The sequence below is a fragment of the Labrus bergylta genome, chromosome 14 (genome assembly GCF_963930695.1).
Source record: "Labrus bergylta chromosome 14, fLabBer1.1, whole genome shotgun sequence".
NCBI lineage: Eukaryota > Metazoa > Chordata > Actinopteri > Labriformes > Labridae > Labrus > Labrus bergylta.
Genome location: NC_089208.1, coordinates 23,251,063 through 23,274,166, shown reverse-complemented (window position 1 = coordinate 23,274,166; position 23,104 = coordinate 23,251,063). Strand labels below are relative to the sequence as shown.

Sequence of the window (23,104 nt, the reverse complement as noted above, 5' to 3'; positions counted from 1 at the left end):
CTTCTACATTTTTTAAGATGTAACAACAGTCATTGCTTTAATCCAGGCTGCAACCTCCAGCGTTGAAAAATGAAGCTGATGCTGAAGTGTAAAATCCTGCAGTTCATCGAGTGTCCACTAGAGGCTTGCTGCAGAAGCACCAGGGGCCATATTCACAAACATTCTGAGAATCCTCTCAGAGAGCACCTGATTTAGGAACATTCTCAGAGCAACTCTGAGCAAGGAATGGACAGAAACTTTTATCTTCGTGAAAAGAAGGGGTTGACCTTGTTGTTTGGTATGACCCATTTTTTCAGAAGCTGTGATTGGTTAATCAGAGGAAATTGAGATAAAAAGTCAAACATCTAGTTGGACATTGTGTAATTATGAACACTATGAAATTAACATCTGTGTGATAATTTGTAAGATGTACTTCATAAGTATATAGCCTACAAGATTTTTGAAATCACATGCTCACTTGTGCAGCAGCTTCTTCACCTGCTGATCGTCACATCAGCAGGTAAAAAAGCTTAATTAGTGATTGGATGCACCTGTGGAGGTAACCTCATGTAGACAAACTCAATATGCATGTCTCACTTTGCACTGAAAAAAAGTCAAAGAAAGATTGAAATGTCTGCACAAGTCATTTTTGTCTGTTCCGTACAACTATGAGTCAAAAATATTCTTAAACTAGTGCTTGGAGAACATTTCTCCATTGCCTCCTCAGCTTAAGAAACTCTTCATCCTGTTAAAAGTCCTCCACACTCCTCCTCCTCACAGTTTGACACCTTAGGAGCTCTCTTAAGGGCTAAGACACTTTGTGGACAACTCTTACCTTTACAAGGATCTAGTCCTAACTTTTAGGGGAAATTCTTCTAGAATGTCCTGTTTCTAAGAATTTTCGTAGAACTTTGTCACTAGGAGCAACACCTAGTACTTAGGAAGCTTTGTGAATACGGCCCCAGGAGGTTAAACTTATCTCTCCCCTCACCGCTTATCCTTAGAAATCTCAACTCAACTTTATTTATTTAGCACTTCACACACAACACAGTTGATCCAAAGTGATGAACAGCGCAGATAGAAAAAATAAAAAACAAAGCATTAGAAAGTAACAGGCAGGAACAACAACAATCAAAATGAAAGCACAGATAACACTTATGTCCAGTGTTACACAAAACGTACACAACGCTTGAGCTTGACGGGTTATTGAAGATTGAAGGCAACTGAGCGAAATATGTCTTAAGTTGAGTCTTCAAAAAAACACACATGGGAGGTAGAGCGTTCCAAAGCCCAATCTGTGAGGAAGCTGACACTGGTCACGCACTGAGGGTGGGGAGGTAATCATATCAGTGCAGTGTTAGGTGTGTGTGTGACTGATTGGCCCTGATTTGAGCCCAGGTGTGTTCGGCTTATATATTCCCTTGAGTTGTAGCACTCTTTGCTGACTCATTATGTAGCTGTAAGAGATAGGGAAAGGTTCTCTCAGTGGCTTGTGTGTGATTTTGCATAAGCACTACCTGACTTGATAACTATTTCCATCAGCTCTTAAAGTAAATGTCATAGTTGCTGGGAATTTCTGACCTTGCCTATTTGTTTCTGTTTAAACATGGGCCTCAAGGTTATGTTTCTCCTTATCTCACGGCTTTGGAGAAAAGGAAGCCTATCTTTTGGTTTGTAACTATTTTGGTTATCTTTTCACCTCCTATTTAACCGCTTGTGATTTTTGAGGTCATCCCTCTGGGGATAACTTAAAGATACCAAGGGTCCCACTACCCTGCATCATTACACGATACCCATAACACCTTGTCCTGGATCTAGGCTTGGACAAAAGGTTTTGGTCAGATGACCTAAGCTCTCTTACCGGCTGATATGGGGACAGGAGTTCTAAAAGATAAGCGGGGGGGCAAGTCCATTTAACACCTTAAACACAGTCAGCAGTATTTTAAAATCAATTCTCAGCTTGACAGGTGGACGGTGTGAGGAGGTCAGAATCGAAGTGATGGGATCTCCTCCTTTTCAATGTGTGAGAACTGGCTGCTGCATTTTGTACGAGCTGAAGACGGGAAAGACACGACTGAGGGATACCAAAATAAAGTGAATCTGAGGGCTTGTTGAATACAAACAATGAATTCAAGATAAATATTATGAAATGAGGAAAAGGTGAGCCCAGTGGATAATCTTGAACAGCAAGATAATAACTCACTGTTGAAAGGCTTCCTGTAAGACTCCTTCATGTAACAGATATGACGGTTAATAATTGTAAATGTCAAAACACCCTCCTTCATCCTCCTTTTCTCTGTTGTTCCAGTTAAGCAGTTCCTTGTAATGTCGATAAAATGCATCAGCAGCGTTTATTCTTCCCCCTTGTTGCAACAGCTACACTTTTAATCGCAATCCTTTTTTTTGTTTGTGCAATTTATCAGAGAGCTGTGGCCTTGGCACTGACCTGCAGTCGTGTGTTTGTTACTCACAGGAACAGCAACACAGATACTGTTTGTGCGCGCACACACACACACACACACACACACACACACACGTGCACAGCAAAGTGTGACATTTCCAGACAAACCAGATGAAAGTTGGTGAAAGATAAGACACAAACCTTCTTGTTATGTGTTTTGTACTTTGAGTCCATGGCACAATACAGAAGCAGACATTACGCAGAGATACATGTGCTTTTCACACACAGATTAAACATTAAGCCTGGTGTGCCGTCCTGAAGAGGGCGGAGTCTTCTGTGTGGTCAGAATAAATGTTTGGGTACACAGGCATCCCACATTTGTGTCTGTGTGTGTGTGTTGTTTGTGGAGCTCGGTGCACCTGATGCGAAAGAAACACAACATGAGGTCAAGTTCAGGTAAGAATTGAAATGTCTTGATTTTGATTCACAACTATTTCTTAAGAGTTGTCTCAACCATTTGGTCATTTTTTATGTTTTTTTTTATCTGATTTATACATTTTTTAAAGTATCTTTTGTCTCTCATGCTTGTGGCATCTCCACTGAGCTGCATCCTGGATCATGATTGGACCACATAGTGTTAAGAATATTCCATATATGGCAATTAAAAATATTTTGCACTTAAGCTTCTTGAACAAATTAATTTATCTATGGCAGCGCATCAAAGTTACAAACATGATTTATTAATTATTTTAATGAAGGTTGCTGATTTAGCCGTTTCAGAAGACACAGTGGACCTCCAGTAGCTCGTCTTTGTGTGTTGTGGACCACGATAGTCGAGAACATTACACAAAAAGAAGGTTTTTATTATGTGGAAAAGCAAACAGGGACCCATTAGCTGCTCCAAGTGTCTGTGCTATATGAGCTATATTCAGCCGAGGAGCGGCTGCGTCACTTCCAGTAGAAGTGATGATAGGGAGGGGGCTTTATCTAGGGACTGAGTGTAACTCATAATGTTTGTTTTTAAATCCCAGTGTAGCAGGAGCAAAGACTCTGTGTCATTGACTAATGAACCAACAGATAAAATGATGTGTAGACCACACATTAGTTTAGTTTATTTTTACCTCATTACTGCCACCAGGGGGCAATAAGAATCCTAACAAGTTAAAATAATAATTATAATACTTTTATTTGTAGAGCACTTTTCAAGACAGGAACACAAAGGGCTTAACAATCACTAATGTGAACACAGAGACACAGCAAAATGCAACATGCAGTTAAATCAGAAGACAAAAGAGGGTAAAAACATTAGATTTCAAATCTGCACATCAGACTGTTCCAGAGCCGAGGTGATGTCACAGAGAAAGCTCGAACACCCTTTGACCTCAACCTTGACTGAGATGACATAAGATAAACAGATTTTAGTTAAATCGTGATAATAACAAGTTTTATGGCGTTTATATGCCTGCTTGAAATGTACACCTTGAGGTTGTTGTGCTGATATAATATACGATCTCTATGATAGCATAGTCAAGACCACACTAACCGAGACCAAGACATACCTGAGACCAGAGTGCTCAAAGACTGAGGCTAGAACAAGACATTTAGGGATTGAGACAAAGTCAAGACTGAAACCAAGGCAGGGCCAGACCGAGACAAGACCAAGACCAGGACCATAAATATCACTGAAGCTTCATCATCTTCCGAGACCGATTTTGAACACAACACTACTTTATGGAGACTGTAAGAACTGGCAACATATGTTTACATAACAGCATGAAGTTTAGATCTTTAAGTTGTAGTTTCTTTAAGTGCATCTTTTAGTCCCTCCTGCTTCCTCCCACAGTCCAAAGACATGCTCGTTAGGTTACCTCGAGACTCTAAATTGTCCGTAGGTGTGAATGCGAGTGTGGCTGGTTGTCTATCTCTATATTTCAGCCCTGTGATTGCTGGTGAATGGTCCAGGGTGTAACCTCGCCTCTCACCCAATGACAGCTGGGATCGGCTCCAGGTTCCAAATGGGACAAGGTGGTGTAGATAATGGATGGATGGATGGATCTTGTAGTGTGTTAAAGGAAGGTAGTCAAAGCTTCAAAGATCATTTTGACAGAATGAACAACACAGAAGAAAACAGCATCATCAGTGGTGTAGTGCAGGGTACACTCAGGTAGAAGGAGTATACACACTTATTTTTTCAGTCTCCATACTCACCTCTAAATGTCCTCTTGTTGTCTTAAATGTTGGCGGCCGTTTATCCTCTAGTGCATGGGCCAATTAAAAAGAAACATCTGGGGGGGAAATAAGGAGTATACCCAGGCTTACTTACTTCAGACACCACTAAAAATGCATTCAACATCTCAACAGTTAGACCCAGTGAAGAGACAACCTCTTTTAAACCTGGTCGAATGGTCAAATCCCTGGGACACACTTTGCAAACTGTTAGTAAGAATTAATTCAAATGAAATTCATAGATATCAAAGTCAGGGATGGTTATTTTCTCCAGATCCACTTTTTAAGATTTTGGTTGAAGTTGTCTTTAGGTCCTGACAGAAATTAATAACTCACCTGCTCTCAAAAATTAACAAAGAGAATCTGTCATCTGTATCAGTTTGTAAGCCTGTAAAAACTTTGACCAATGTCTGCCACGAGGTACCAATCTGATGAACCAATCAGGCGCCTCCCTGTCTTCCTGCTCGTTCTCTAACACTTGGGTGCACGAGCCCACACTCAAAGTGCGTCACCGATGACGGAGATTATACTGTGAGTTTGTTGTTGGCTGATGTGATTAGTAAAGTAGTTAAGTTTTTTAAAACATGTACTATGGTTTAGTGTTTACTTACCGCTGAATGAGACATGAAACGAGCAACGGCGCTCGTGCATGTAAGTGAGGGGCGTGGCTTTTGAGGGAGCACAGAGGGGAGGGGTTGGGTGTAGACAGGGCACTGAGGAAATGCTACTTTCAAAATCATGCTAGTTTTCGAAAATTACCAACCCTGCCTTTAAAGGAAGAATGTTCGACATGTTACACATAAATATATCATAAATCCAGTATCTCCTGTGTAAACGTGTCTCTGAGTCATGACTGTCTACAATGAGTGAGAGGCTCGAATCCCACTGGCTATGTTGTTGTTAGAGCCGTGTTTACATGGAAGGGACGGCCGGCTCCTCCCCTTGTGTATAAAAGCTGTTTTAGTCAAGGACTAGAGAGAAGAAGAAGATACTCACTGATTATTTGGATGTCATGTAAGCTGAAGCTACAAGCTAACTAAAGAGCGTTAACATTAGCCTGCTGTCCGACGCTTGTGCTTAGTGCTTATTTATGGTACGTTCCAATTTGTGCAAACGCTAGTGGAGGGAGGTTGGAGGTGTGTCAGTGGAGGAGAGCGGAGGCTCCAGTATGGCGGAGGTGTCGCCAAATATCAGTTTGTTTTGGTTTCATGCTGGTGTTCAAGAGCGCCATCTACTGGATCAAAGAGTCACACATTCTTCCTTTAATGCCCCTTTAATTAATGTCTAAACCTCCAAGATGTCATGGCCTGACTTGCTGGAATTACAATGATATTGCTCTTGCACTTTTCCTTTCTCGGCGTATGACGGCTGAGATTTGCTAAAGAGGGAAGAGCAAAGTGTACAAGGACAATTTTTATTTCATCAAGTTAAGTTCATTAAGTTCTGTGCCTGCAATCCTGCAAAGACATGACACTTTATCCATCACTCAGGCATGAGACGTGTCGTAAGAAACTTTAAAGACTTAAATGTTCTTTAATTCCCTCCCACCTTTTTAGAGGAGGACAAAGACTAAAGATTATCACGTAAAGTCAAACCCTGTTTTATGGTGCCTCAGTCAGGAGACATGTGATCCTCTGCTGGTGTGTAATAAGCTGAAGCTTCACAGTTTAATAGACAGAAGGCAGCCGACGTTCACGGAGATCAGATGTAAGTTAAACGACCTCCCTTTGATTGACAGGTATTGATCATGTCTGATTTGTGTTGCTGTGCTGCAACATGTGATCCGCTCATTATGCAGATTGAGAGTGAAAATAATCACTATTTATTTTATAGAAATGCTTGTAAACATGTAAAGCTTATCAAATGTGAGTACTCTGATGTTATGCTGCTTAAGTCCTTTAATTTTTATGATCTCTGTTTTTCAAGGTTTGGTGGAAGTCATCAGTTTAACAGAGTAAGTTTGCTTTACGTATAACTGTCAACACCAAAATCATAGAACAGAAACACTCATTGAAAACAGAATATCTGTGTTAATATCTCCTAAATACATAATCAATTATCTGGTATGTAAGTATTAAAGTTGAACAGGATTTAAAAGTTAATATTGACGCTGCTGGACTTGCTGACTTTTGGAACATAGTAATCTTAAGACTTTGGGCTCAAGATAAGCCTGCCATGCACAGATAAACGCTGCTGTTAGTCATGATTATAACAGGTGAGGTTTGGGAGGTCACCTGACAGTTGTAATGAAATATTTTCAAAAAATGTAGATTTATTTTTGGGGGGGGTTCTTGTGTTTATTTGATAGGACAGTGAATGTAGGAAACCGTTAGCGAGTGGGGGACGATCAAGTGGAAAGTGTTTGATCCACGAGTTCCTCGAATGTCCACTAGAGGCTGGCTGCAGAAGCACCGGAAGCCACATGCACACCCGTTAATTTTTTTTTTTTTACAGCAGAGATGAACATGTTTACAGCCTGGTTCAAATAAACAAATAGGTCTGATTAGTTATCTATAGTAAAGCAAGTAGCTGACCTGACTGACAGGTGGGCACGGTGTAACGGTTTGTCAGGAGTCTTAAAACCCGCCTCAGCTCCAGCTCTCAGCCTGTCATTAGGTTTTCTGAAAGTTAGGCTGAGGCAGCATTTCCAGCACGGCGGTGGCTACCGACGTGACATCAGAGCCCCCTGCAGTAACAAATGTGTGACGTCACTCGGACTTCGTCCAGTAATGTTTACCGGCTATGGGAGTGACATGCGGGGAAGGAGCTGCAAGTCGGTCTTGATCCCGTGCTGCCTGCTTGGAGGACTTAATCCTTGTGTATGGGGCGTGACCTAACCACTATCTGCGCCTCAAATTTTAATGAAATATTAACCGTTTAACCATTTGTTCAAGTCTTACAATAAAAGTTAGTAAAAAATTCAATATCACCTTAAGTTAAAGCCAGCGATCAAATATGAGCAAATGATGGATGCGGCTGAAAAAAGAAAGATTAAAATAAGCCGGGATAGAAACAGGGTACGATAAACTCTTTTGTTGTTATGCCAATTTATTATAACTTACATTTATTTCAATTTTGTTAAATACATTCCACAACATAATCATGTTAATCAATAGTTTCATGTTAATTGGTCAAACTGTATTTTGCAGTAACATACAAAGGCCACTAGTTGGCAGTAGCTACATTCAAAGTGCTATATAGGAAAAATACAACTGACTCAGTTTATCAAATGTTATAGCAGAAAGAAGAAGAACAATGTACGTTTCTTTTGTCCTACAGTCATTCATTTTGAAATAAAGTCACATATTTCTTTTATGTCCCTCTGCAGAAAATTTACATTTAATCCTAAAGAAGGAATCGACAACCCAGTGATGGTCATCACAGAAGAAGCAGGTATATTCTGATCACTTTTGTAATTATTTGTAGTTTTCTGTTTTTTTAGACCAAAATGAAACTCTCCTCAGCTAGGTTTGACAGCTCTTCTCTGTCTCTTGTCTGCACAGATTCAGTGTCCTCCCCCAGCCCTCGTCTGTGTGTTCTGAAACGAGAAGAGGGGGAAATCTACGGCTTCCACCTGCGGATAGAAGGGGGGCGCGAGGGTCACATCATCAGAAACGTGGTGTCAGGAGGGGTGGCAGAGCGCAGTGGACTCAGAGACGGAGACAGACTACTGGAAGTCAACAACTGTTATGTAGATGATGTTCCCCATCCTGAGGTAGGATTAGCTCACTACGCTATGACCCTGACAGAAACCTCTCTAAAGGATTCTAACTGGACCCACTTTGTTTCATTCTTCTTGAATCAGGTGGCTGCAAAGATAAGGTTGAGTGGAAACCAGTTGTGTTTATCGGTGTTGGATGGGGAGGAGTATGAGCAGGCTTTGTCTCAAGGTCAAGACCTCAGAGGTTTGGCTAGAACGCACAAAGGCGAGACCTTCAAACCCCCCAGACTCTGCCACATCAAGAGGGATCCTGTCTCAGGTCTGGGCATCAACTTCACACCTGTGGAAGGTAAGACCACTCCTGATAATCACAACGAGTCCAAGGTTTGAGGTTAGATACAAACGGAGGGGATGTTGAGGTGAAGTGTGAGCAGCGTTATCAGGTGGATCTCCTGTTTCTGCTCTGCAGGAGAGAAAGGTCGCTTCTCTGTGAGCCTGGTTGCAGGAGGTGCAGCAGCAAAGGCGGGGGTGTTTAAGGGAGATCGCCTGGTGTGGATGAACGGAGCAGCAGTGTCTGATCTCTCACACGCTGCACTCAACAGGATGGTACAAAATCTCCCTGTGTGATTCAAAATTTCTGAAGTGTTCTGATTGCACGATTTCCAACCTTGCCTAACAGTTCTAAATAATGTTTTTCTGCAGATGAAAAAATGTGGCGACCGCATCACCATCCTAGTGATTGACAGCGAGAGTGAAACGTGCTACCTACAGCAGAGGGTGCCCATCCTGCCCTCCATGGCTGTTCCACACAATCTGCCTTATAAAGCCAGAAAACTCCACCTGGTCTCAGGATCCGAGGGCTACGGCTTCCTGCTCCGGCTGGAGAAGGCGGCATCAGGACGCACATGTAAGTGGACGGATAAAATGTCAATCTAAAAGAAAGAATAAACAGACATCGTGTTTGACTTAACCCTTAAACAAATGCTGCTGACACCAGAGGTTGCCATAACTAATAGATAAGGAATAATTCACATTATACACAACTCTATCACTTCGTTCCCACTGACTTCAAATCATTATTTCCTGATTCTTAATATGTGCAATCATTGGGGTAATCAAGCAGCAACCTCCAGTGTTGAAAATTCAAGCTGATGCCGAAGTGCAAAATCAAGCAGTACCTTGAGTGTCCACTAGAGGCTGGCTGCAGACGCACAGGAAGTCACATACACACATGTACAATAAAAGACTGTTTTTACAGCAGAAATGAACATGTTTACTGCCTGGTTCAAAAAACCAAATAGGTCTGATTAGCTCATGTCTCGATCGACACACACTGTACGGGGGGTGAATTTTTTTATAACTCATCCGTTTGATGAAGGATAAGAGTTATTCACAGTAAGGCGTGTAGTTGACCTGATTGACAGGTGGGCGAGGCGTAACGGTTTCTCATGGAACTTAAAACCCGCCTCAGCTCCAGCTCTCTGCCTGTCGTTAGGTTGACTGAAAGTTAGGGTGAGTCAGCATTTCCAGCATGGAGACCACCATTGATGGGACTTCAGCGCCCCCTGCAGGAACAGATGGGTGACATCAATCAGGCTTCAGTAGTTACAGTTTATGGTACAACACTTTGTCTGATGGTGTATTATTCTCTACGGTCTGCATGTATTCAATAGATTGAGATCATGAGTGTTAAATGTGTGTGTGTGTGTGTGTGTGTGTTTCTGAACGACAGCTCATGTTCTGTGTGAGATGGATGATGGCAGTCCAGCACAGAGAGCGGGTATGAAGGACAGAGAGGTTCTGCTGGAGGTGAATGGAGAGTTAGTGGAGTCACTAAATCATCAGGAGATCGTAGACAGAATGAGACTGAGCGGACAGAAGGTCTCCATCACCACCATCACTCCTCAGGGGCTGGATTTTTACTCCAAGGTGGGCATCACTTACTGTATACAAGTCTATTTCCAAACTGTAATGTCGTCCAAGTGATGGCAGAAATGACTGTGCATTTCTCCTTCAGAGTGGATGTAGAGTTGCAACAAAACCGGCTCCTCTTTACCTAAACTCTTCCATCCAGGTCTACACTCCCTCTCGCCAGGCGCGGAACCTATGGGTCATTGCAGAGGGGGCGGGGACCAATAGTGGGCCCTTAAACTGTCTATAGGCTATATAGCATATGCTGTAGCCTATATAGTAATGTTGTATTGCATTTATGGTATAATATCGTCTGTATGGAGATACAAGACGGGGCGGGACGAAGAGAAATGCCGCTGCAGATTATAAAGGGTGCTATTACAGTGACAGGGACTTATCAGTGAGTGACCTGCTGATATTTAAGCAGAACAAATGCTGATATGTCTGTGTGCATATTCCACCGATTAAACAAGTAAAGCAGACTTCATTAGCCGGACAGGAAACCAAAGATAGAAGGCAACTACAGTTTGACATTCAGTGAAGTTGGACGCTCATCCAGCCAAACAGACAATACAATAAAACCACACATTATCAACCCACACACAACAACAAACTTTGTAAACAGTGTGACAGCAATGGCCTGCCGTTCATACAGTACGATAACCAAGCAGACACGGCGGTCTACAACACATGCACCCACAAACTAAAGACCAGCATCTAAGCGTAATCTCAAATAATGATGAAACAACTTACCAACTAAATTTTCATCAGCACTGTTGCTTTCCTGCAGCTAGCTGGGTGCTCCTCTCTAACATGTTTATTTGCTTGGTTAGTAGCGTTTAGGTTAGTGGAGCTAGCAACGGGAGGAGACTCGCCAGGTTGAGTTGTTGAGGGTTGAGTTGTCAATGAGAAAACATTTTTTATTTAGTTTTTTACACTTTTAATGTTACAAAAAACTGTGAGGTAAACAGAAATAAAGCAGACAGACGACTAGGTTTTTAAAACTCCAGACAGCAGCGGCGGCCCAGCAAAGGGGGTGCTAAGAGGTGGAATCAATGACATTACAAACAGGCCACAGCACCCTGCTGGTGCTGTTTGCTGCCGAAGTTGAGATCCCCCTTGGCAGTGGAGGGGGGCCCCTCTCTGCTCTACAAAATACATTGTGTGTCTTGATTGCGGCAAAAGAAAAGTGAGACTCAGACCTAGTCAAGCTAACTTTATTCGAAAATTCAATTTAATAACAAAATGCATGTTAAATTTGGCTCAAAGTGGGCCCCTTGATACAACAGTGGGCCCGGGGCGGTCGCACCTTCTGCCCCGACACTCGCTCCGCTACTGCCTCTCGCCCAATGACAGGCGTCTGATCCAACATTCACACCAAGGCCCAAGTCTCTAGCTGGACTGGTCTCCTCTGTCGCCCCCTGGTGGTGAAATTTATTACCAACCTCCAGTAAATCTGCAAAGACCCCGCTCTTTCATGAACACCCACGCCCAAGTCGGATCAGACTTAAAGCTGTTTGTTTCCACTTACTGATGTTGCTTCTCTAGATCCGTGCGTGTGCTGTACCTTCTCCCACATGTACATCACCTTGGACAAAAAGTGTCTGCTACATGAATTGTAGAATTCACATCTAGTTAATAAGGGTGTGCATTTCTTAATTCCTTTATTTCATGTCTACAGTTGGGTCTGTCCCCTCTCCTCTTCTGTGAGGATGATTCTGTTGAGAGAGAAACAGAGAAGATGACACTGTCTCCTGCAGAAGAACCGTCACCACAGAAAGAAGAAATGGATGCCACGTGCATGCCAAGACTCTGTACTATCCAAAAAGGCCCTTTGGGGTTTGGCTTTAACCTTGACTGCGTCCCACAGAGTCCCGGGACCTTCATCAGCCAGGTGAGGCTGAACATTTTCACTAAAGTCCTTAATGCAAAAAGAAAAGAAAAGGTTGGCATATTATAACTTGTTTTTATCAAATGTTATGATGGTGTTTTTTCCTCCCAGGTGGCTTATGGGAGTTTTGGGCATGATGCAGGACTACGTGTAGGTGATGTGGTGATGGAAGTCAACGGACAAAATGTGGAGGACAAATATCTAGAATATGTGATTACGCTCATAAAGGAAGGAGGACATTTTGTCTCCATGAAAGTCATGGATAAAACTGCCTACAGCAAACCGAAGCACATTGACGTACCGACAAAAGATATCACTGACAGCGAGGTAGCTTATACATCATAATGTGTTTTACACCTGTATCAGTTAAACTATTTTGTGATATCATTACAACATTGTCTTTGTTTTTATCTCTGCAGGAGGAAGAAAATGGTGATATATCGTTTTTGTGAGCTTCAGACAAAACGCCTGCCGACAAGACTTAAAACCGAGATGAACGAGAAACTCATCAGAATCAGTTTTAAAGGCCAAGTATGTGAGCACATACAAGGAATAGGACTTTACATGTCTCTCATGCACATACAAACACATTAACATACTACACTTAAGGGGGGGGGGGGGTTCTGCTGCATTCATGTGCTCCTCTGATGGTCGTAAGTCGTTCTTCTGACTTCAGTGTGTTCACGTTTCAAACTGCTGCAAAGAAGATGTGAGGAAAGTCTCTGTTATAAGTTATATTTGAGCAAAAACCTTATGTGCAATACGTGAACTAGTCAAAAGTATCTTAACATTTACAAAACATATTTTACACACCATGTTGATGATGATATTGATTTCAACTTGGGCAGTCGGGCACCTCATTCTTTCCCTGAGTTTCCGGGTTGTTGCTCTGACTTGAGCAGCCGTTCATGTGCACTTCACAACTCAAAAACTGTTTTTTTCCGATGTGTCTGCCACCACTTGAATGCATCATTCTCCTGAAATCCGCTGGCAACTCCACGGGCTTAAACGGGTTCAGCTCCACATGGTTCGGAAGCATAATGTCGATTATTATTGTTATGATACTGTCACGGTGAGTGATAAAAGAAACGTGAGGAACCATGAGCAGAAAAGAAAACTTGTTTATTTAACAAAAAACTCAAAAACAAAAGCTTTTTACAAGAAACAAAGTCTGTGGGAAATGAAATCTAAACACTGAAATTAACAAAAAAAATCATGACAGATATCGACCATGTTACCAGGGTTTATAAACAAGAAGCGGGAAATAAGCTGGATGAAACTTCAGCAGGGTCAGTTAAACAAACCACAAATAAATCCTGTCTGTATGATTCAAAACACCTCAGTGAGTTAGTTCAGTACTTTGCATCCATACATTTAGACTCACACAGTAACCTAATGTAAGAGCTCAATTAAATACAACACATGAAGACAATTTTGGAAATCTCTGCAAACTCAAAAGTCTTTCTATACTGAGACTTTTAGCCTGTGGCTCTAAGGAAGTTCAAACAATGTAAAGTTGTTTATCTGTATTTACGGTCTGTGGTGAAATTAAAAAAATAGATGGTGATAAAAAGAGAATCGATCGGTGAAGTATTAAGTTATAAAAAGTGTTAATTATATTATTTTGTTTGTGTTTTACACATCAAATGTTATATATATTTGTTCCTTTAGACTAGAGCGAGTGTTTATTATGAATTTATACGGGACAGGAAGTATCAGAGCGTTGGAAATAAAACTATTTCTTCTTTCTGTCACATCTTAAGTGTCATTTTTTCTTCTATGTTTCTGTACACTCATTTAACCACATAAATGAACCTTCATGATATAAACATATAAAAGAGAAATATTAAAAATAAATGAAAGCATGAAACAATTTCTAAAGAAATGTGAAAGTGATGATTTGTTCCAAATGTGTTTTTCCCACTTATTTTATTTGCTTGCCCGTATGCCCAGCTCCCAGATGTTTTTCCCCCCCTGATGAGCTCAGGCGTTTTTAGAGCATCCGCACCTCTCTGTGATCAGACACTACGGGGGCCTCATCTGACAGCACTCACTCTCCTTGCCCTGCATGCTAAGCGTTGCATGCTTCCTTGCTCTAAAAACTACAGTTGGTCAGTGAAAGTCACAGAAAGAAAATGAAAAGGAATTATCTGCCAGGGATTGAAAAAGAAAAAGGAAACAAAAAGAAGGGGTGTTAGGGATATGATGGTGATGAACTTTGGCTGGAGGGGCCCCCAATTAATTTTTGCCTCGGGCTCGGGCCCCAACAGACTCTAGCATGGCCAATGGATTTGATTGAAGGATCAAGTCCTGCAAACAATGATGAATCCTCTCGATCCTATGTAGCCTGCTGTGTTAGTCATTACTTTGATTAACTTCCCTGTTTTGCCCAGGAGTTGTATGGGCAACTCGACCCAGAATGAGAACAATTCCTGTCTTCTCTGAGATCAGTCAATAGTAAAACCTGGAAAGCTGAAATAATAAAATGTGTGTATCATGTTTTTATGTAAATCCTTATCTTAATGTCTGCCTGTAATGCCCTTAATATTCACCTTCTACTGTAATAAAATATTTAAATATACTGTATGTTAACTATGTGAACAAAAACATGCGGTTTACGACGCCCTCTAGTGGCCATTTAGCGATATTTGATAGACTAGCTTAACCATTGAATGATTATGTAACTGAGCTTTGAGGCATAACAACAAAAAGATGAAACTGTGATATTATCCTAAAAACGTCTTGATATCATTCGTCATTAAAAAAACATATATATATGACGTAAAGTATAAATATCCCGACGAAAGGACCGTTTTCTGTTCAGGCAGCTACACGGTCAGCCTCAGACAGGCGGGGTCCTTGCTCGTACTGGAGGTGACATTCAGTTGTTTTAGCACTTAGCACAGACGGGTCAACATGGCACAGGCAGTGCAGAAACTGGTCGCTAAAGTACCAACTCTGGTTGGTGGTAAGTTGTTCTGTTTCTTTATGGATGATAACCTTGTTCACGATGACGGGATATTAAAATACTGAGAGTTTTAATCTTTTATTGACGTGACGTGCTGCTAGCAGGGCCGACGCTGCCATTTAAACCGAGAGCTACTGAATGAATGGACTTGATTTAACGATTTATTATTCACATTTTCTTCAACAAGTACTGCGTTAAGATGTTTTTCTTTATTTTTGTTATATGAATGTATTTATTTTTCGCTAGCTAGCATGCGTGACTTGTTCTGTTTACATTCAATAAGACATTAAGCTAAGATGCTAATGCTATCATTGTGCATGTAGGGGAGCTCTGCAGCTCAAAGATAACTTCTGCTGCAGCAAAGAAAGGTTACAGCAGACTCTAATCGTAGTTTTTCTTCTCTCCTAGCCGCTGTCACCTTCTCCAAACCTCGACTAGCCACCTTCTGGCACTACGCCCGTGTTGAGCTTGTCCCCCCGTCCCCTGCTGAGATCCCCAAGGCCATCGAGGGGGCAGCGAGCCTCCTGAAGGGGCTTCAGTCAGGACGTCTCGGTCAAACCACAGTGAAGGTGTGTGTAACAAACAGACACACCTTGTTGTGTCCTTGTGTTAGTGTACATAAACTATCCAATGATTGAATCATCTCTTTAATATAGTGGAAAGTAAAAGGGGATGCACTGATTCATCTGTTCAACATCAATCAGTATCAGCCGATTTCAGACATGCTGACAGGCATCGGCAAATACTGTAGCATGACCTGGTATAATTAGCCCATTTTTATTTGTTGCAAAATTCATTTAATGCTGACATCTAGTTCAGAGGTTTTGTATTGGGCAGATGAAGTCACCTGTTCAACAAACTTGAGAGAAAACGTCAGGATTGTGGGAGTCTAACACCAAAGGACGTCATGAAACAAGCGGCAGTCAGTCCTGGTTTTTCCTAATCGGTGCATCGCTAACCTTAAGAAAAAAAGAGAGAAAAGGAATTAGGCCTTATGTTGCATTCCTGTGGTATCAGACACATCGGGAAAACGAGTTACCGAGTTGTAAAATGCTGCTTAAGTTGGAAAACAACTTGGAAACTCAAAAGAATTAGGTGCCCGACTTACAATGTTACAATTCACTTAGCAGACGCTTTTATCCAAAGCGACGTACATCAGAGAGTAAGTACAACACTAATCCATTCATACAATGCAGGGTTAAGTGTCTTGCCCAAGGACACATCGGACATGTTGCTCAGCTGGGGATCAAACCCTTGACCTTTCGGTTGGAAGGCGATGACTCTACCAACTGAGCCACAGCCTCCTGACTTGCTGTCATATTCGTCATCATATGGGGTCAAAATATGTTTTGTTAATGTTAACATACTTTTTATCAACGTTTTTTTTTTTTTTTTTTTTTGTAGTTCTTGCAACATTTCTTCTTTCTGAACTGAGTCGGAAGAACAACTTCCCAACTCGGAAACTTTGACCTCAGAGGAGTACCTTAATGCAGCCTAAGACATGAGAAAAATATTTAATGTGCAACTATATTCGTCAGAGCGATGACGACTTGAAGTGCGATAAATAAATATTAAAGAATCAATTTCAGCTTAAACTCAGTTTTGATTTGTAGCCCATGGATTTATTTTTTCACAATACATCTTTGCAACATGTTTCTTGTGAATCCAAAATAAAGACAGAAGTGATTCATTGCACGGCTCTGTTCGCTCTGGTCTACAAGTGACTACTCTGATGAAAACCTTTACAATTTATATACATTTTTGCGTCCCCTCACGGCACATTTGTCTTGGCCAAAAAGTTGCACTTGAACACAACACAAAGACTACAGCTGACGATCAACCACCACGTACGTTCTGAGCAAGGGTGAGAGGAAATAACTCTCCATGCCAGCAGGGGGCGGTAGTCTGTTATGATACAAGAACATTTTCACACCGCTGTCGCTCACCACTCGTATTATAGGTAGCCTACATATCGAGAATAAGGTCTGATGAAAAGTTGAAAATGGCGCTGGCGTTGTCAGTCCTCGGTCTTTTAGTGGAAAAAGAAGAGGTGACAAATAAGGAGAAACTGCACTAATAAGTGAAAGCATGGATACTACAGCGGCATGCTCAAGGGGCTTTACAAAACCTGTGTCGAGAGCTGGAGAGAAATGAAACCTCCCAACAGCCAATCAGAGAGATTCCTCTCACCGACCGCCATTCCGACATGTTGCTGAAAAAAGACAGGGGCTGACAGGTAGCGAGGGAGCCGGACACACCACAAAAACTAGTGCGAGTTAGTCACTTATTGTGTAGTCAAACAGTGAATACAGTAAGGTGAGAGGTTTTCATCAGTGGTATTCGAAGTTTGGGGATGCACAAGTAGCTTGCAGTTGGCGCTTCATGTATAGTTGTCCAATCCTTCCCTGCATGTCATTCCCCACTCTCTCTCGTTCTATCTCTCTCTCTCCCTAAATTCTGACTCTATCCACTGTCCTACCTCTAAAAATAAAGGCATAAAAAAAAAGTTAAAGTTTATATTTAAAAAGAGGGAAAAAAAATACTTCCTGCAACATGTTGTCACATGCTAATATCACCTGTAGCTCAATTGGCCCCTGTGATTGTGTCTTATTCCAGTTCTTTTGTTTCCTCACAGGATGCTTTCAGGAATGGATTGGTCGCCACCGAAGTGTTGATGTGGTTCTACATCGGAGAGTGCATCGGCAAACGAGGCATCATCGGTTACGATGTCTGAGTCTTGGACTGTTGTACTTTTTTTTTTTTTTCTTCTTTGAGTGCTGTACGCTCAACTTCCTGCAAAAATCCTGGGAACCAATAAACAATGTCTATTGTATATAAAACAACATTGTTGTTTATTGTCCATAAATCCTGCATGTATACAGAAGTAATGGGAGCTTAAAGCTGAAGGACATCAGAGTTATAAGAGTCTAAAGTAATTCCTCCAGTTTAAGCACTTTATCCAGTGTTTCTCATGCACATTAAAGAATTCAAACATAGGAAAGCCAAGTAGGTCTTTTTTTTCCCCTGAGAATATTTGACACGGAACAGAACGGAAATCTCACGTTTGTTATTTTATGATGGTTGAATTTAATTTATGTTCCCGCTGGCTCTCTGTCAGACAAAAGTGACGTTGTAGTTGTCATTAGTAACTCCCGGCCTTTCTTGAAAGATAGATTTTGTGCTGTGAAGAAGCTCAAAGCTGAATGATGAGATCATAAAACAAACTCAGTCTGTCAAATGACCCTCCAAGGATTATATTTCAAGGACCAGTCAGCAGAACAATAACCGTATCACTTTTTATTTATTGAATACTCTGCCTTTCTTTGAGACCGACATATACGAGACAGACTAAATTATTTTCAAACCATACTCGTTAACAGCAAAGATGGGAAAGACTTTATGATTGTAAATTTACACCATTAAGGATATTTAACTGTTTACAAATTAAGATCAGTAAATGCATTTATTTAAGTAACTCCATTCATTAAAGTTCCTCTGAAATAGTTTTAAAAAATCAGCACTTTATAGAATATGAAACAATGTTATTCTCTACTTCAGCATGCAAAGGCAGAAATACATGTTCATCTTTAGTTAAAGGAAGAATGTGCAACTTTTTGATCCAGTAGTTGTGGCCCTTGAGCTCCAGCATGAAACCAAAACAAACTGCTGCTTGGCCACGCCTCCTCCATACTGAAGCCTCCGCTCTCCTCCAGAGACACACCTCCAACCCCTCTCCACTTCTCATGAAGGAGTTATGAAGTACAAAGCACCATAATTAAGCACCACTAAGCCCAAGCGGAGGACAAAATTGTCCTTTGCTCAAGCATCAATGACCTGTGTCCTGCTTTGTTGTGTTAGCATGATAATGTTAGCGCTATTTGGTTAGCTCGTAGCTTCAAAATATAGATTAACACAGAATGACCGTTATCTAAAAACACTTCACATGACATCCAAACAATCAGTGAGCATGTTCTTCTTCTCTCAATGACAATGTTTAGCAAATTAGATGGGTTATAAAGTTAAGTTTATTCCTTAGCCTTTCTAACGCTTCATGTTGGTGGCCTGTGGGCAGAATTACTTCAGACCGAACAGTAAAAGCCTGCCAAAAGAAAATGGGTTGTCTGAACTCGGAAATTCAAAACAGTTATTTCAACTATATCTTTACTATACTATAAGTTATTAGAACGCGTTTTTAGTTTCAAGTATACAGTGCTCAATCAATTTAATCTTTTTCATAATTGTACTCAAATTGTCTGAGCGGCTCTGCATGACGTCACGGTCACGTACGTACGTGCTTTCACCTGAAGGAGAGTCCGCCATGTTTGCTCTCACATCGAGTCTTTACAACTTTACAACAATTTGGACACAACAAGGCGATATTGTTTAGTTTATGGAGCAAAACGCAGACTTTTGAAGGGACTTTTGTTCGGACATGCAGGAGTTTTTTGTCTCTACTCTGCCGAATGCACTGACTGCTGTAGCATTGGTGCTATCTTTGAGCTAATCTGGTGAGTAATAACTTATTTTTGATATCGTTTCTTCATTTAATGAAATAGTTCTCATGTCCGCAGCTATTTCATGCATTTAGTATGAAGAGTGAATACGTGTTTTTTGTTTTACTTTTGTGGCGAAGTTAGCCTAATTAATAAATGCAGTTTGCCCTATTCAATGTGAAAACATTTTAAAAATATTAATAAGTTTACTTATATTTCTTTAACTTTTCAAGTAGACACTAAGTCTTTATGTAGGTTTAAAATTGCAATGTTACTCGACCGCTTTTGTTTTGTCGACCTCCATATGTGGAAGGCAGACAACCAGAGGTCTTAACACAGTTTGTTTGAGTGCTATCATTTGTTATGCTTTTCTGAAAGGCAGGTAAACTCTAGAAATAAGGCTGGTAGTATAGAAAATAACCACATTTAGCGCGGTAACACTAACTTAACTTTAAAGCTGGTGTCTCTACATCTTTGTAAAATAACCTCCTGTATGTGAGGACACTTGACCCTGTCCTGAAGTGATATTTACCATGGACCCAGAGCTAAGCGGGAGCTTTCTCCTTGTATTTTGCTTAGCAATTGTTCAATGAGTAAACACTGTTTATTAAATAAAGACACTGTTCTGCACCAATAGGCTAATAAAACAAGTAAACAAAAAACAAAATCTTTGAGCCCTCCTGCCAGCACTCTGTAAGTCGTGTTTCTGTTACTCCTTTACTGTAAATAAACTGTAAAGATACATTTCTGCAAAAATGTACAGCTTAGCTATTTTTTTATTTTCTTTGTCTTAAGGCTTAAACACAAGCAACTTGATTATATCTGGAGTCTGCAATCTGGTAGGTATTCAAAGCACAGACTTTTAATAGACATTTATTGTGCACAATCACTGTGAACAGAATACAGATGTGAGCGATGCACAAAAGGGAAATGTATCTAAAACCTGTTCACTGTATCATCATTCTATGCTTTGTAGAAGGACCACACTTATTGCTCAAAAACCTCTTTCTGATTCCAAATTTACTGCAGACCACCTTTTCCCTGAGATGTAAAGAGGTCATCAGTGATGACTTGCCTGTTGGAGAGATCCTGGAGTGCTGGCCTGCCCTAAAGATGGAGTCACAGGTGAGTTTCTTTTCTTTACTTTTGTGTTTCATGTGAGCAGATGAGGCTGTGACCCTGACAGGTTTCCTTACATTAACAAGTGTAGGGATCTCAACGTCAGTCACTAAATCTGACAAGCATTTAACAAATTAAAAGTTTTTCCTTGTTTAAATGTGTGAACACCTTCATTTTCCTTTTCTTTTGAAATGCACTTCAATGTAACTTAAAAATCTGTTTTTTATTTTTACAGATCTGTGCAAAGTTTCACAGCATTACAAACATCAACCTGAAAAACCACTTCTATGCTGAGTTAGACAGACTTGTCTTAAAGGGTTTGTTCAGGAAAGCTGCACGCACAGGGAAGGTATCCGAAGTCCTGGATCAGCTCTTCAACACTTATGACCTCCAGGTGAGTTGATTATACTTGTTCATGCATGATAATAAAAGGGCTAAATGACGATGTCATTGTTGATGGATGACAGTCTTCTATCATGAAAGACTGTTTGAAAAAAAAATCATAATCAAGTCTTCCACTCATTATATTGTCATTTGACAGTTCTGTAAATATTACCCAACCTTATTTAAAGACATCATAGGGCAATTTCTTTTGATGAACTGTGTGCCTTCCCTGTTAAGCGTTTAAAATTAAGAATAATGTTTTGTCACACTTAAGGAACAAGTTGACATCAGTGTCCAACGTGCTGCTGTCCTCCGTGCTCTCCCTACATATCTGTATGAGGATGACTCCAGGTTTCTGAAGCTGTTGGATGTAAGTCAACATATTATTTAGAATTGTAATGTGGCTTTTAAAGTCCTGGATGCTTGTCAGATTTAGTGACTGATGTTGAGATCCCTACACTTTATATTCACAAAGTAGTTACATGTTAATGTCAGGAAACCTGTCAGGGTCACAGCCTCATCTGCTCACACAAAAGTAAAGAAAAAAAACTCAGATGAGTGTGACTCCATCTTTAGGGCAGGCCAGCGTTCCAGGATCTCTCCAACATCATCTATTTTACTCAGATTCTGTAATTTTGGAGAATGACTGCCATTAAAAAATGAATGAAGTAATAATTTTCCTGCAACATCTATCATGCACTAAAGCTTAGGTAGTTACAGTTCTCTGTTCTTGTCTTTAGGTGGCCCTGTCAGATGAATGCAAATCAACAACATACCTGCCGGGCTCCTCATGATCAGTGCCACTTCAACAGATGAACCAGATCTTCTGCCCCGAGAAGGTTGCAGTTGTGCTTGAGGGTAACACAGTTGTCGATTTCCCCACATTTTCTGACGCATTAGTCATGCTTTTTGCACTAATTTATGTACTGCATCTAAGTTACTCAAAAGTCTGGGTCAATACATTTACAAAAAATGTTAATGGGCCTCGAGGATAGCAAGTTGAAGCCTAGGTTATTGAGCCCCACACACACACACACACACACACACACACACACACACACACACACACACACACACACACACACACACACACACACACACACAATGTAAAACTTCACTGAATTATTTCTGTTCTTGGACTTGGGTAATTTTGGAATTGCAAAGAGCAGTGAAAAAATGCCTGTTGAACACGAAGTTTGAATGTTTCCGTTGGAAATGCTTTGGTTTTTGTGGTGTATTTTATGTTTTCCACGTGTATTAAGTCGTGATTGGCTTTGTTTTATATCAAGGAACAGAATCTGCCCATTAGTTAGCACTAGTAAACTATTTCTTATTAATACTGTTTCTGAACTATTGCTGAGTCTTTCTGAAATCAATAGCAGACTTTCTTTGGTTGAAGTTTGATATTATATCTATAGTGTGTTAAAATGTGTTTAATTTTCACTAAGAATTTGTGTATTTCAGGATATTGTGTTAACGCAACTTAAAAACATTGATGTAATCAGTTTCAACAAATGTTTTAAGTACTTCAAAATATAGTTTTGAGCTGGAATTAAGTCGATTTTTTAATTATAGGAAAGTTTTCAAAACTAAATGAAACTCAAAATATATATAAACATAATGTAAATAAATACTTATAAAGAACATAAATAATTTATGGTACTGCTTAACAAAGTATTTGTGTTTGCAGTACTTAATTTTGATTTGTTCTTTCAAAATAAAAAAAAACATGTTAATGATACTTACTAATTCATGTAACATTAACCTGCAAAATTAAGTTAGTGTCACGTAATAAAGCCAAGTTAATAGAACTTAAAAATGATGTGTCTTAAGGTGGTTCAACTTAAAATTTTCGATGTAATCAGTTTCAACTATTTTCTTTTGAGTTCAATTAACTTATCTGGGTTTACAGTGAATGATCAACAAATTGAGGGGCTTGCCATGGAACCTGTCAATCATTCACTCTACAGAAGTGAATGGAAGAGGATGCTACAGTGTTTGGGCTCCCCTTTTAGAGATATTGCATGTTTTAGACTGTAAATATTAGTGGATGAAGGCTGGGTGACGTCAC

At 40.4% G+C, this 23,104-nt stretch overlaps 2 protein-coding genes across 2 annotated transcripts; both read left to right on the top strand.

Annotated features, from left to right (window-relative positions):
* Nucleotides 1-2,760: 2,760 nt before the first annotated feature.
* Nucleotides 2,761-13,823, top strand: nherf4b (NHERF family PDZ scaffold protein 4b). Its single transcript, XM_065962717.1, has 11 exons — nucleotides 2,761-2,836; nucleotides 6,533-6,560; nucleotides 7,935-7,999; nucleotides 8,110-8,321; nucleotides 8,412-8,616; nucleotides 8,737-8,873; nucleotides 8,970-9,174; nucleotides 10,000-10,196; nucleotides 11,860-12,072; nucleotides 12,181-12,396; nucleotides 12,489-13,823. Exons 1-11 carry the CDS (start codon nucleotides 2,803-2,805, stop codon nucleotides 12,519-12,521), a joined length of 1,545 nt encoding a protein of 514 aa, XP_065818789.1. The 5' UTR covers nucleotides 2,761-2,802; the 3' UTR covers nucleotides 12,522-13,823.
* Nucleotides 13,824-14,878: 1,055 nt separating this feature from the next.
* On the top strand, nucleotides 14,879-17,880 carry LOC110000973 (ATP synthase subunit g, mitochondrial). Its single transcript, XM_020656359.2, has 3 exons — nucleotides 14,879-15,037; nucleotides 15,446-15,606; nucleotides 17,673-17,880. The coding sequence occupies exons 1-3, from the start codon at nucleotides 14,986-14,988 to the stop codon at nucleotides 17,769-17,771; spliced, it is 312 nt and encodes a 103-aa protein (XP_020512015.1). The 5' UTR covers nucleotides 14,879-14,985; the 3' UTR covers nucleotides 17,772-17,880.
* The last annotated feature ends 5,224 nt before the right edge of the window (nucleotides 17,881-23,104 follow it).